Source organism: Rhineura floridana, chromosome 12 (assembly GCF_030035675.1).
Source record: "Rhineura floridana isolate rRhiFlo1 chromosome 12, rRhiFlo1.hap2, whole genome shotgun sequence".
NCBI lineage: Eukaryota > Metazoa > Chordata > Lepidosauria > Squamata > Rhineuridae > Rhineura > Rhineura floridana.
In genome coordinates, this window is record NC_084491.1 from 7,022,330 (window position 1) to 7,036,679 (window position 14,350).

General features: G+C 43.9%; 1 protein-coding gene across 1 annotated transcript in view; it reads left to right on the plus strand.

The window, feature by feature from the left end:
* The first annotated feature begins 2,671 nt into the window (after positions 1-2,671).
* The window catches only part of FER1L5 (fer-1 like family member 5), a 95,271-nt gene continuing 83,592 nt past the window's right edge, over positions 2,672-14,350 (plus strand). Inside the window, 5 exon segments of the mRNA XM_061593362.1 lie at positions 2,672-2,984; positions 5,914-6,041; positions 7,294-7,539; positions 10,907-10,969; positions 13,168-13,218. Coding sequence (XP_061449346.1) covers positions 2,873-2,984; positions 5,914-6,041; positions 7,294-7,539; positions 10,907-10,969; positions 13,168-13,218 — 600 coding nt within the window. The 5' untranslated portion in view covers positions 2,672-2,872.

A 14,350-nucleotide genomic window follows, 5' to 3' on the forward strand; every position in this document is an offset into this window, starting at 1 on the left:
TCCTTGTCCATCTTGGCTGGTCAAGGCTAGCAGGACTGGTACCACCAGCTGGGCCAAGGAAGTGATAAATGCCTCCTTGAGTGAGGGAGTAGTTCCTAGTAGCCTCAAGGAGGCAGTAGTGAGACCTCTTTTGAAGAAACCTTCCTTAGACCCAGATAACTTGAACAATTATAGACCGGTGGCAAATATCCCCTTTTTGGGCAAGGTTCTGGAGCGGGTGGTTGCCAATCAGCTCCAGGTGCTCTTGGATGAGACCGATTATCTGGATCCATTTCAATCCGGTTTTAGGCCTGGTTTTGGCACTGAAACAGCCTTGGTCGCCCTGTACGATGACCTCTGTCGGGAGAGGGACAGAGGGAGTGTGACTCTGTTGATTCTCCTTGATCTCTCAGCGGCGTTTGATACCATCGACCATGGTATCCTTCTGGGGAGACTCGCGGAGTTGGGAGTTGGAGGCACTGCTTGGCAGTGGTTCCACTCCTACTTGGCAGATCGTCGCCAGAAGGTAGTACTTGGGGAACATTGCTCGACACCTTGGACTCTCCATTGTGGAGTCCCTCAGGGGTCGATTTTGTCCCCCAAGCTTTTTAACATCTACATGCAGCCTCTGGGTGCCGTCATCAGGAGTTTTGGAGTGCGTTGCCACCAGTACGCTGATGACACGCAGCTCTATTTCTCCTTTTCATCTTCTACAGGTGAGTCTGTGGATGTGCTGAATCATTGCCTGACCGCGATAATGGACTGGATGAGAGCTAATAAACTGAGACTCAATCCAGACAAGACTGAGACACTGTTGGTGAGTGCCTCCCCTGCCCAGATGGTGGATGTTCACCCTGTTCTAGATGGGGTCACACTCCCCTTGAAGGAACAGGTTCATAGTCTGGGAGTTCTTTTCGATCCTTCCTTGTCTCTTGAGGCGCAAGTGGCCTCGGTGGCAAGGAATGCGTTCTACCACCTTCGGTTGGTAGCCCAGCTACGCCCCTATCTGGACAGGGATGACCTCGCCTCAGTTGTTCATGCTCTGGTAACTTCTAGGCTGGATTACTGTAATGCGCTCTACGTAGGGCTGCCCTTGAAGACAGTTCGGAAGCTTCAGCTAGTGCAAAACGCAGCAGTCAGACTGCTGACGAGGACCAGCCGGTCAGCACATATAACACCTGTTCTGGCCCGTTTGCACTGGCTACCTATTTGTTTCCGAGCCAGATTCAAGGTGCTGGTTTTGACCTATAAAGCCTTACACAGCGTGGGACCGCAATATCTTGTGGAACGCCTCTCCCGCTATGAACCTACCTGGTCACTTCGCTCAGCATCTAAGGCCCTCCTCCGGGTACCAACCCATCGAGAAGCCCGGAGGACAGTTACTCGATCTAGGGCCTTTTCTGTAGTGGCCCCCAAACTGTGGAACAGCCTCCCCGAAGAAGTACGCCTGGCGCCTACGCTTCTATCTTTTCGGCGCCAGGTTAAGACCTGGCTATGCTCCCAGGCATTTTAAGTGTTTATGTTATAATTTAAATTTTTTATTTTTTATTTTTTTCTTTAGTTGCTGCTTGTGTTTATTGTTTGTTGTCTGATTTTATTGTTGATATTTTGTATTTTAACCTTTTTGTACACCGCCCAGAGAGCCACTCACTATGGGTGGTCTATAAATGAAACAAACAAATAAATAAATAAATAAATCTTTTCAGTGTTTTGACATCAGTATTCTCCATAAAAAGTGAGTGAATAAAAATATGTCAGTTCCAGATAAAAGGGCTAGTATGGATGAAAGCAGCAATAGAGCAGAGGTGTAGTCATTGAGGGTCTTAGACCACTTTTTTTTTTTTGAGCAGGGTCCCAATGTCTCCAGCATCCTATGAGACAATCGGCATGAAAGGGGAGTGTGTTAGCCACTACGAAGAGTCTTCTAACATGCTTCCTTGTCTTTTCCTGCTGATTGGAAAGGAAGAGAGTCAGCCACTGAGAAGACTCTTCTCAGCAGCCAACATCCTCCCCTTTCACTCTTGGGATATCTATTGTTGTGGGAGAAGATTTAACAAGGATCTCATTCTTAACCCAGCAGCAAAAAAGGGGAGGCATGGCTGTGACTAACATGAAGGGACCCTGCACTTCTGAATTTGCCACTACACTACTGCCATAGACTCAGTGTATTGTATTGTCAGTCATCCCAGCACCTTTTTGGACAGTGACTAGAATACAGAAAGGTTGGAGTAGGTTTACTTTTTACAAAACAACAGGTTAGAAGGCAGCCTTGCAGATAAATCCACAAAACGTACTGGCCCTCTGAGTAATTATGCAATTACTGCATAATTATGCAGCAATTATGCAATTAATTATACATTTGAGGCACATCAAGAGCTTGGAAGAAATTAAGAACCCACTCTTGTTCAATATGCAAAAAATCTTACCTGGTTGCCTGGAGAAAACCCTTACTCGGCATAGGTGAGTAGCTATGCAAAAGTCTGAGCTATAATTATTGTTTTTTAGTGAAAGCTGAACATTCAGAGAAGAGACCACCAATATTTCTGAGGGGGCCTGGTATCTGCAGTGTGTGTGTGCACGCATATATACATGCACATGGGCACATCCCAGAGGCTGTAGCTCCTTTAGAATTGTCAACATCTCTCTCAGCATTTTCACCTGTGGTTTTCTCACTTGCTTGATCCATCATCTGCAGACATGAGTGGGTGAGGATTCTTATTTCCATGCTGTTAAAAACTTGTCCCCTAATTTCTGCAGAACAAGGTGCTGTTAAAAGGGATGCAAGCTGGCGAAGATAACCTTTTCCTCTGTCCGTTGGCAATCCTATTTAGATTTAGGATTATCTTTATTCTCAAGCCTTTGCTGATTTGACTTCAGTTGCATGCAAAGTGATATGAGTTCATGTGACTTTAAATTTCAGTGCACCATCACTGTGAAGATCTGCTTCTCACCTCCAGAACCTAGACCAATTCTGCATGCAAGAAAACATTTTTTCAGGAAATTTAGTAAGTATCACATAGATGGCTGTTGGGACTGATAACTCTGGCCCACAAGAGAGGCAAGTCCTTGCAGGAGTGGTCCTATGGATACAGTGTGCATTCAAGCAGGATGGAGGTAAGTAAGGCTCATCTGAGTTCTGTGAGCCGCCACTGGCTACGCAGGAGAGTCGTTTTCTTAGTAGCATTCCTATAGCCTGCACAGGAAGGTCTGTCTGGCAGCTGGCCTATGTGGCTTTCTTCTCCGGGGGAATGCTTTTCATTTCTCAAAGACCCTGGCTTTGAATGGCTATGTTTTAACTTTTAGTGGGCTGGCTTGGTGTAGTGGCTTTGCATTGCATATTATTTGGGCTTTTGCATATGCGTTTTCTGTGCTCTCAGAGTGGGGTGGGGAGCCTTTTACAGAATGAGGGGTGTGTTCCCATCCGGGCAACCTTTTGAGGGCCACGTGCCACTGGTTGGCAGAGCCAGAGGTCCAACAGAGCAGCAAGTGCCAATTTTGTCTTTGCACAGTACTCTTAGGGTGCTAATAAGGGCTAATGAAGGGTGTGGCCTGAGGAGAGTTCTAAGGGATGGATGGAGAGGCATGGAGGGCCACATTTGGACCCGGGCCTAAGGTTCCCCACCCCTGTTTTAGAATTTGTCAACTGCTTTGAGCCCCTTTACTAAGGGAAAATTGCCAATATGCATTTTATCAAGCAAGTGAGAATTTGTGGGCAGTCTGGCTGGGCTGCATGCAACCTTACCGAAAATACTCTGCAAAATAACATCCACATAGTCGTTTTCTGGCCTGTTAAAATTGCCAGCCTTTTAACTCAGTCCTGCTTTCTTGCCATTAGCAGCAGTTTATTCTGCAGGCAACAGAGTTTGGCAAATCTGTCAATTTTGGTTTCAACCCATTTCTCATTTTTCCAACCCTCAGTGCCGTTTTCTACAATTCCACATCAGTGTGCAATTTATTTTTTTTTAAAAAGTCCTCATGAAAATTCACCAGCATTTTAGTGGTAATTTCTTTTTTTATACACATCTGTGCATGGAGTTTTCCCTAATATACACAATTTTGCAAAGCAACTTAATATAATGAATTTTTATATGTTAGTTTCAATAATATATGCATTCTTAGGCACACTTTCCCCTGGCATATGCATTTTTGTATGCGTTTCTTGGCTGGAGGACTGCACTGTGAAATTGGAGAAGTGTGAGTTTGGCTGCGTTTCGGTGTGCATGTTGTTTCGGAAAGTGCAAGTTCAGTAGGTTTGCCTTTAAATGCCTTTAAAATGAATTTCTGTCCCATCCCTAGCAGGTGATGCCTAGGGTAGCCAGAGGCAAAAGGAGAACAGGACTCCTGCCCCTTTCATAGGTGTAGAGAAGAGGGAATTTCAGGATGTATAACTTGTCATGCAGGCAAAACCTGCTAACATTCTCTTTTATGCAGTTATTAAAGATGCAGGAGCCCTCTTCTCCTTTTACATCTAGCAACCCTAGAGGTATTTATCTCTGTGCTGTGACCACTGTCACCCACTGAATTCTGCAGCTCAGGCACAGGAGTCCTGTGGATAAGACTTCCTTCCTCTGCCACTGGGGCTAATGAGCCCAAGAGAGAACTGCAAGCATTTTGAGCTGAGATGCTCATCTAGCACTACCCTGAGTCCTCCTAGTCTGGATAATCAGGTGACATTCAAGGACCTGTCTAGTACCACTGATATGAAGCTCTCTGTTCTGCTGCTTTATTTCTTGGTAAGAGCAACTTGCTACCAGTCTGGGGCTTGCCCACATTCCAAAGTCCATGCCTGCATGCACAGGGGCAAGCCAAGCAGTTTTTTTCCTGGTCAGTTGGCAACCCTGTGGCTTTTTTTGAAGCATCATGATGGTATACATATGTCTGCACAACCAAAAAAGAGAAAATCCCCAAATTGGACAAAAGCCACAAACGAAGTCAGTGGGACCCATAAACAGAATAAAAGGTAATCAAAAGGAATCTGTTCCTGTGCTATTTTCAGTTTCTTTGTTCAGTTCCCATTTGGGGTGCTTCTGCTGGTAAATTACTGGGATGATTCACATCAGTTAATATGTTTTTTGGAAGAGACACATAAGAAGCCAGAGGACAGTGCCAGATTTACACACAAACTAAGTACGCTACCGTTTAGGGGCTCAGTATATGAGGGGCCTTTAAATTTAAAAAAAACCCACTAAATTTGATGTGTTACATAATTGCATTAATAATAATAAAAAAGGGCCTCAGCATGTCTTTATCTGGCTGTGCCAGAGGGTTTCTTTCAGCTGCCAACAATGATAAATTCCTCATTTCTAAGTTTGTTTTGATGAAGTAATGAAAATGTAAATGTACTGCCTTCAAGTCGATTCCGACTTATGGCGACCCTATGAACAGGGTTTTCATGAGGCTGGGAGGCAGTGACTGGCCCAAGTTCACCCAGTGAGCTTCATGGCTATGTGGGGATTTGAACCCTGTAGTCCAACACCTTAACCACTACACCACACTGGCTGAAACGAGATGTAATTCAGAGATCTCAACAGCAACTCACCAGCTTCACAAGGAAATCTGCATTTTCAGTCTATTTAGAGTTTTCTTGGCTACGATGCGAATCTGTTTTGCATGTGACCTTATGTCCTATTGCTGTAATATATTGTCATTTCTATCAATTATATTGCTTATGTTTATACTGTTTATGGGGACCATTGGCTTTGTCTGTGGTTTTTATGCATAAGCCTGCACATTTCATGTGCATGCAGACTGCACTAAAAAAGAAATGCCTTCACTCCTGTGCCTTTGAACCATGCATGGACACCAGAAGATTCTGCCTTTGATTAGCATTTGCATCCTTTCAGAGACACCGTACATTATATTGCTTCAGATATTTAGGAACGACGCTATGGGAACACTACGCATTACAGCCCTGTTATTTGTCATCCTCATCAGTTTGCTGCCCCGTCTTTCCAAAGGATTCTGGACTGGAAGAATTGGTTCCAAAGGAAACAGGTTTCCAAGAGCGCACGCCGACACCCACACCTAAGAAAGAGCTGGCAAACAAGAAGCAAATCTTTCAGGTAATGCAGCCCAACTGCAGAGGCGACAACCTGAGAGCCGTTGCTGTTTCAAAACGTCCTTCCCCAACCTGGTGCCCCTCAGATGTTGTTCAACTAAAGGTCCCACCAGTCCTAGTGAACATGGCCAGCATGGAGTTGAAGTCCAACAACTTCTGGGGGGCCACTGGTTAGTCCCCCCTTTGCTATAAACTCCCTTTCTCCTTCTATCCAAACTTTCTTGCCTTGGATGTAATTCACTGGTCAGGATGTCGGAGAATTCCAACAAAAATGGAACTGGACATTGCTGATGTTTGCTTATTTGTCCCATGTCTGGAACTGAAATCAATCCAGTGAATATGACTGGTATTCAGTGTTACTGTTGCTTTCAGTCTGCAAATGATACGTCATTGATTGAGGTTTACCCCTCCCCCAGCTCCACTTCCATTGTGTTTCCTTTGTGTGGGAGTGCATGGGGTGGAATAACATAATGGCAATGTGAATGACGTAAGTTACATAACTTCATCACAGCGGACAGCGATAAGAGTAACATTGTTTTGGGCAGAAGATGAACTGCAGTGGGACAGAAACAGTGGTGCATGCAATAAGCACATGGCAGAATGGAAAATGGTGCCTTTTTACATCCTACTCACTGGCTTATATCCTGGAGTCTGAACTCCATTGCTTGGCCCAATCCCCTGGCTACTTAACCCTTCCATTACTGGTCCCCCCCTTTGCTGCCTGTTTTGGGCTCTTTCTCCAAGCTTGCAAGTCTTCAAGAGTGTTGCTTGCCTGCCTGTTGGCCACAGACTATAATAATGCATCACCCAAGATGTTTGCAGGGAGTGGCAAACAAACATGCCATGGTTGTGGTCACACTGGTCATTTCTAAAGCAGCCAGAATGGTTTTTCTGGCTGCATTTTGGAGCAACACTACCCCCTGCTGGCCATACCTCCCTTTCCCACTGCTGACTTCAGACCTTTCAGGACCTCCCACAGCAAAGCCAATCACTGTCTCTGCCTGAGCCTGCAGCAAAGCATTTCCATTGGCCACACCTGGAAGAAAAGGGGTCGATCTACCAATCGGTTGCAACACTTCCTGAAGCTGAATTTTTTAAAAAGAAAAACATGCTGGAGCTGATCCAGCGAGGTTTTGAGAGTAAAAAGGGGCAGAGTTTGACTGGCATCATGTGCCCCCTTTCTGAGAAAAGAGGTAGAGACGCATTGAAACTGGCACAACCATAAGTGTGTTTCTGCCCTGTCTTTCCCATTTCAGGTTCGAGTTGGAATCATAGAATGCCGGCAACTGCAAGAAAACAACATCAAGCCGGTGGTCAAAGTCTCTATTGGGGATCACGTGTTCAGGACAAGAATTAAATTTGGGAACAGCCCTTACTACAATGAGGTTGGCATTATGTGGGCTCCAGATTCAGCTTTGGAATGGCTTCCACAAACATTGTCCTTGGTTGAAAGGGTCTTCCTATCTGAGGGCCAAATGAAAAATTCATTGAACTGTAGCCATATCTGAGGACCTGAAGATGCTTATCTGCTGAAAGAAAGAGATATTTGAAGAGGCACATAGATAGCCCTATGAATTGCATTATTTCCTAGACTGAGCAGGTCCTTAGACTATGAGGCTGTGTGCAAGTAGAGCAAGTATGGGGGAACTTGTGGCCCTTCAGATGTTGTTGGACTCTATCCCCCATCAGCCTGAGCCAGCATGGCCTACAGTCAGGCCTGATGGGAGGAGGAGCCCAACAACAGCTTGAGGACAAGAGGTTTCCCATCCCTATTATTGTAGAGAGTAACAGGAACCATTTTTGTCCTAGCTGCAGTCCAGCAGTGATGGCCTAATAACTATTCAAATGTAGCGGAGGAAGCAGAGGCGAAGGTGGGCAGAGGGAAGCCACTTTCCTAGTCCCATACAAATAAGTTGTGAAATTATCTAGAGCGGGGTTCCCAAACTGTGGTCTGTGGACCACCAGTGGTCCACAAGCGTCATTCTGGTGGTCTGTGACGTGTCTGCATTAAACATTCGTAATGGTTTTTAATTGTGTTTTTATTTCTTATATTGTATTAAATGCTTGGACACAATTGATATATTAAGCTGTTACAGTGTCAGTTGCTTAAATTGTGGGGGCCAGTTTAAACTGATGAAAAAATTATCTTTGGGGGATGAGAGTTAAATCCTTTCATCTTTGCTTTTGGGGGCTGTTTTCGTTGTGCTGTTCTTCAGTAGGAAATATTTTTTTAGAAAGAAAGTCTTAAACATAACATCTCCTTCTAACAGTCTTTTCTTTTTTTTTTTAATAATTTTTTATTCAAATTTTTTCAAAAGACAAACAAAACAAAGTCAAAAAACATAACAATACAACAAAAAAATAAAAAAAAATAGTTGACTTCCGATTTGTCGCAGATCAGCTATAAGTGTATAATATACATCAAACCTGTCCCTTAATGTATACATACAGAATCACTTTTCTCCATAGGCTGTCTTAGTTAATCGTCAAATCCCAATATCATCATTTTATTTTGATCTTTCAACAAAAAGTCTAAGAGAGGCTTCCATTCCTTAAGAAATGTATCTGTCGATTTTTCTCTAAGTAAACATGTTAATTTATCCATCTCTACTAAGTCCATTAATTTCAATAGCCATTCTTCCGTTGTTGGTGTTGATTCCATTTTCCACTTTTGTGCATATAATAATCTTGCTGCCGTAATCATATATAATATTATTCTTCCATATTTCTTTTCTATTTGTTTATCCATAAAACCCAATAAAAAAAATTCTGGTTTTGACTGAATATTTATGTTTAGAATTTTTTGCATCATCCTACCTATCTGTGCCCAAAATGATTTTGCCTTTTTACACAGCCACCACATATGATAAAATGATCCTTCTTGTTGTTTACATTTCCAACAAACATTAGAAACATTACTATACATTTTTGACAACTTTTCTGGAGTCATATACCAACGGTACATCATTTTATAGAAATTTTCTTTAAGATTATAGCATAGTGTAAATCTCAAGCCTTTTTTCCACATATTTTCCCATTGATCCATTTGTATGTTATAACCAAAATTTTTTGCCCACTTTACCATACACTCTTTTACTTGTTCTTCCTCCATATCCATTTTCAGTAAGAGTTTATACATTTTCGCAATTATATTTTCATCATTTGTACACAAACCTATTTCAAAATCAGATTTACTTATTTCAAACCCATACATTTTCTTGTCCATTTTATATCTTTCTAACAATTGTAAATAGGCAAACCATTGAGAACTATATCCTTCCTTTGTCAGTTGTTCTCTCTCTTTCATTATATATTCTCCATGTACATTTTCTAATAGTTCTTGATAAGTTAACCATTTCTCTTTTCCAGCCATTTCTCTTCTGTAGAACGCTTCTTGACTTGAGACACATAATGGTATTTTCGAATAAAACCTTGGTTTATATCTATTCCATATTTTCAACAGAGGACGTCTTATAAAATGATTATTAAAGTCTACATTTACTTTTACTTTGTCATACCATAGATATCCATGCCATCCCCACTTCAGATTATGGCCCTCCAAATCCAGTAGTCTTTTATTCCTCAATAAAATCCATTCCTTTATCCAGACTAGACAGCAGGCAGCAAAATAAAGTCTCAGATTTGGTAATCCTAACAGTCTTTTCTTCATTAGCTACATTACATTTGGAGGGCTTTCAATAACAAGCAAACGGTGATGATGATGCCTCCTTTATGGCCTTTTTGGTGCCCAGTGAAGGCCTTTTAAATAACATACATCTTACTACAGTTGTGCACCAAAGCTGGCGACAGCCTGGATACCAAACTGAATTGGGCCAGTTCAGGGGGATTCGGGTTTTGTTTGGGTCAGCTTGAGACAGCCCCAGATTGCTCCATGTTGGGTTGGTCCACCCGGCAGAATCTGGGGCGGTCAAGAGGCAGGGCAGCGGCAGCACAGAGCTCTTTGGAAGAGGGTTTTGAAACAGTCTCGCACTGTACTTCCCCAGAAGAGGAACAAACGCCAGCAACCAAACTGAGCAGCAGAGCTGTGGAGTCGGAGTTGTGGAGTCGGAGTTGGAAGCAATTTTGGGTGGAGTTGGAGTCAGAGTCGGTAGAAATGTACCGACTCCGGCTTCAAAATAAAATTAATATATTAATATTAATTTATTAATATCAATAAATTAATATACATTTGCCATTTATGAAGGAGTCGGACAGTAGAAAAATAGAGGAGTCAGAGTCGGAGTTGAAGGTTTGATGTACCGACTCCACAACCCTGCTGAGCAGGATGCAACTCTCAGAGGGTTCATTCCTGACAGCTGCAAGGGTCCCCTTGGCCAGCACAGCGAGCAGAAGGGACCTGCTTTTCCAGCACATTTATCCACAGGGAATGCAATGGGGGAAGCAACACACCCAGCAGCATTGAACCCTGCACTCACCAGGTGATGCACTGCGGTTGAGGGGGGAGACACAGAATCCCCCCACCCCCTCCTGACTGAATGTTCAATTAGGGCTTTAAAACCTTGCTTAAACATGCAGTTGGGAGGTGAAATCGGATTGTGGAAGTGCACAGTCCTACATTTTGCAATCTGGGCTTGTCCGTTTTAAATTGAGCTTTTAATTGTTTCAGTTTTTTAGTTATGTTTTCATCATTCTTAGGAAGGCTTTTTTATTATTATTTCTGTTTTGCTTGCTTTGTGTGTCACCCAGAGACTGTTAGGGCGCAGCTCTACAAACGGTTACCCAAGTAAAAGCCCTTTAATTAGCTTGCAGCCTCTGCAATGAGAGCTTAACAAGATTGTCTCTGCTGTGTTGTCATCTTACCGCAGCCTAAATGCCTCTCTTGACACACATTTGTTTCCTTTTTCTTAGACGTTCGTCCAGAATTTCAATGAGACACCTATTCAACTATTTGATCAATTCATTACCATCCAGGTAAGCAAGCAATGTCTTCTGCTCCTCCGCCCTTCCTTTACATCAGAATCCCATTACATCGCGGTAGCCAACGTGGTGCCCACCAAATGCTGTTGGGCTCCCAACTCCCTGCAGCCAGCATAGCCAATGGTCAGGGATGATGGGAGCTCGATTCAAGTGACATTTTTATTTATTTATTTTATTTAGAGCTCACTCTTCAGCCACAAAGGCTCCCAGAGTGGCTTGCGTACAATGCATAAATACAAGACAGTTCCTGCAGACAGGCTTACAATCTAAAAAACACGACACACAAGGGGAAAGGAGCAAGGAGGGAAGAGGAAAAAACTACATCTTACAATGACCAGCTGTCAATGTAACAGGGGTAGGAGGTGCCTGATGGAGCTAGTCTTTCAGCAGAGCTGATGGGATGAGCCCTCCTTCCTATCTCTCCCACTGAGGCAGCCTGGTGCAATGGCCGCTACCAGATGACAGTTGAGGGGAAAGAGGCCTGATAAAAGAGTGGAACATCTGGAGAGCCAAAGGCAGAGCTTGGAAAAGTTACTTTTTTTTTGAACTACAACTTCCATCAGCCCCAGCCAGCATGGCCACTGGATTGGGCTGATGGGAGTTGTAGTTCAAAAAAGTAACTTTTCCGAGCTCTGGAAGGTTGGGCACCCCTCATTACATCACCTTGTGATTCTTATGAAGAAGCATAAGAACATCACAAGAGGTGGCTGGATCAGGCCAGTAGCCCATCTAGTCCAGCATCCTGTTCTCACAGTGGCCAGCTAGGTGCCCATTATGGGAAGCCTACAAGCAGGACATGAGCGCAACAGCCCTCTCCTTTCCTGAGGTTTCCAGCAAGTGGTATTTGGAAGCATGTTTCCTCCAATAGTGGAGGATAAGAACAGCTATCATGGCTTGTAGCCATTCATAGCCTTCTCCATGCAGCTCATGGCGATGCCGGGCTGCAGGCATCTGGGAGAGCTAGCAGGGTAAGGAGGCACAAATCCCTGGGACTGAGACCTAAGGAGAAACTAGCAGGTGGGGGAACAAGGCCCAAGATAGAAGTCACACAGGGGAAACCAACAGCAACTTTTGCCCAGGTGAAGTCTAGGGGTGACCCTGACACTTTTTTTTTAGCTCTATTCAGTCAGGAAGATAGGAAGTTGCCTTGAGTCAGGCCGCTAGTCCATCTGGCTCAGTAGCCTCTAGACCAGCCTTTTTCAACTGGTGTGCCTCCAGACGTTGTTGGGCCACAACTCCCATCAGCCTCAGCCAGCATTGCCAATGGCTGAGGCTGATGGGAATTGTGGTCCAACAACATCACCGGTTGGGAACGGCTGCTCTAGACACTGGCTGGCAGCAGCTCTCCAGGGTTTAAGGCAGAAGGGTTTCCTAGCCCTACCTGGAGATGCCAAGGGTTGAATCTGGCACCTTCTCCAGGAAAAGCTACTGCCCTTTCCCTAAAAATAAAGTAAGATTACAGTCCTTGTGGCTCTAAATTGCAACTTCTCATTGAGATAGATAGTTGCCTTGTTCTGGGTCAAGCCACTGGTCCACCCAGCTTGTATTCACTATGCACTGGCCTGCAGCATCTCTCCTCAGTCTTTCCCAACCCTACCTGGAGAGGCACTTGGGAATTGAACCTTCTGCATGTAGAGAAGGTGCTCTACACTGTCCTATGGCCCTTTCCCAGCCTGGCCTGACAGTAAAGCAAGTGTGGTGTGCACAGCAGCAGGAGATATGGGGGCTGGTGGTTCTCTTGGTTCACCTTGCTCCCGCTTCTGTTGGTTATATTTTTCATTCTCCTACTTGAAGAATATTTTTTAAAAGAGAAAACATCTCTACACAGACAGTGGGTTGTTGCTAGGTTGCTTGTTTTGCATTTTTTTAAACTCTGAACTCATTCCTTTTCCCCAGGTTTATAGTGATACAGAATAACTCAAATAAAAAGAAGCCAAAATTCAAATGTTAAAATAATCCAAGAGGGAGAACACAGCTGCTAAATGCATCTTAGCAGAACAGCATGATGCCTTCTAGATGTTTTGGGCTGTACCTTCCGTCAGCCCCAGCCAGCATGTTCACTGGTTAGGGATGACGGGAGCTATAGTCCACAACACCCAGAAGGCACCACATTGGCTACCCCTGTACTAGAAAGACAAGGCAGCATTGTAGGAAGAGAGGGGGATTTCTGTCTATTTCTTTTTCACATATAGGTGCTGAACTCCAGGGCAATACGAGCCGATTCCCTCATTGGGGCCTTCAAGGTGAGCTGCAGCAACTTTGGCCAAAAGACCTACAGAGAGGCAGAAATTGACAGGCATCTCCTTGCTGATGATGCAGTGGCTGCTGCTGGCAACATCAGCAGGCCAGAGAACCCACGACTGGGCCTTGAGCAACTTTGTGCTGGTCCCTGAGACAAGGAAAAGAGTATTCTTGAAGCTTTAAAAAAATGTATTTTTATTTAAATAATGTATTAACAGAACAAGTTAATCTTCCAGTATCAGTTAATAGTACAAGTAAAAAGGAATAATACATAATTTTTTTATCTATCAACCAACTGTTTGACATTCACTGTGTTTTTGCCCCCAATTGCAATCAACCTTTGACAGTGTTATTACTATTACTATTATTCCACTTTAAACAGTCATGGCTTCCCTCAAAGAATCCTGGGAAGTGTAGTTTATGAAGATTGCTGAGAGTACTTAGGAGGTGCCCTATCCCCTTACAGTTCTCAAGTGTCCTTTGGGAAGAGGGACTGACTGTTAAACCGCTTGGAGAATTATTGCTCTGTGAGGGGAACAGGAGTCTCCTAACAACTCTCAATACCCTTTACAAACTATACTTCCCATTCTTTGGGGAAAGCCCAGGGGTATAGCCATCTGAGGCACCAGGGAAGGGTCTTAGACACCTTACGGAGTCCTAGCAGGGTCTCCAGCATCCTAAGAGCCAATCATCACAAAAAGGGATTGTGTTAGTCACTGAGAAGAGTCTTCTAACATGCTTTCTTGTCCTTTTGTACTGATTGGAGCCAATCAGAGTGAAAGAAGGTGTCAGCCACTGAGAAGACTCTTTTCAGCAGCTAACACTTCTCCCTTTCATACTTATTGGCTCCTAGGGGCGTCGGTTGTTGTGGGAGAAGGCATTAACAAGGATCTTATTCTCAAGGCAGCAGCAAAAAAGGGGGGGGACTCTCATGAAGGGACCCTGCACTTTTGAATTTGCCACTACACTACAGGTAAGTCTTGACCATTTAAAGAGGAATAATAGTGGAATAAATGTATGATGTGAGTGCAGCCCATATTGGATGCAACCCTGAATTCCGGTTTTTCATGTCAATTTTTGAAATCAAAACCCAAATTTTCACAACCTGAGAATTTATATTGTTATGTGCACCCA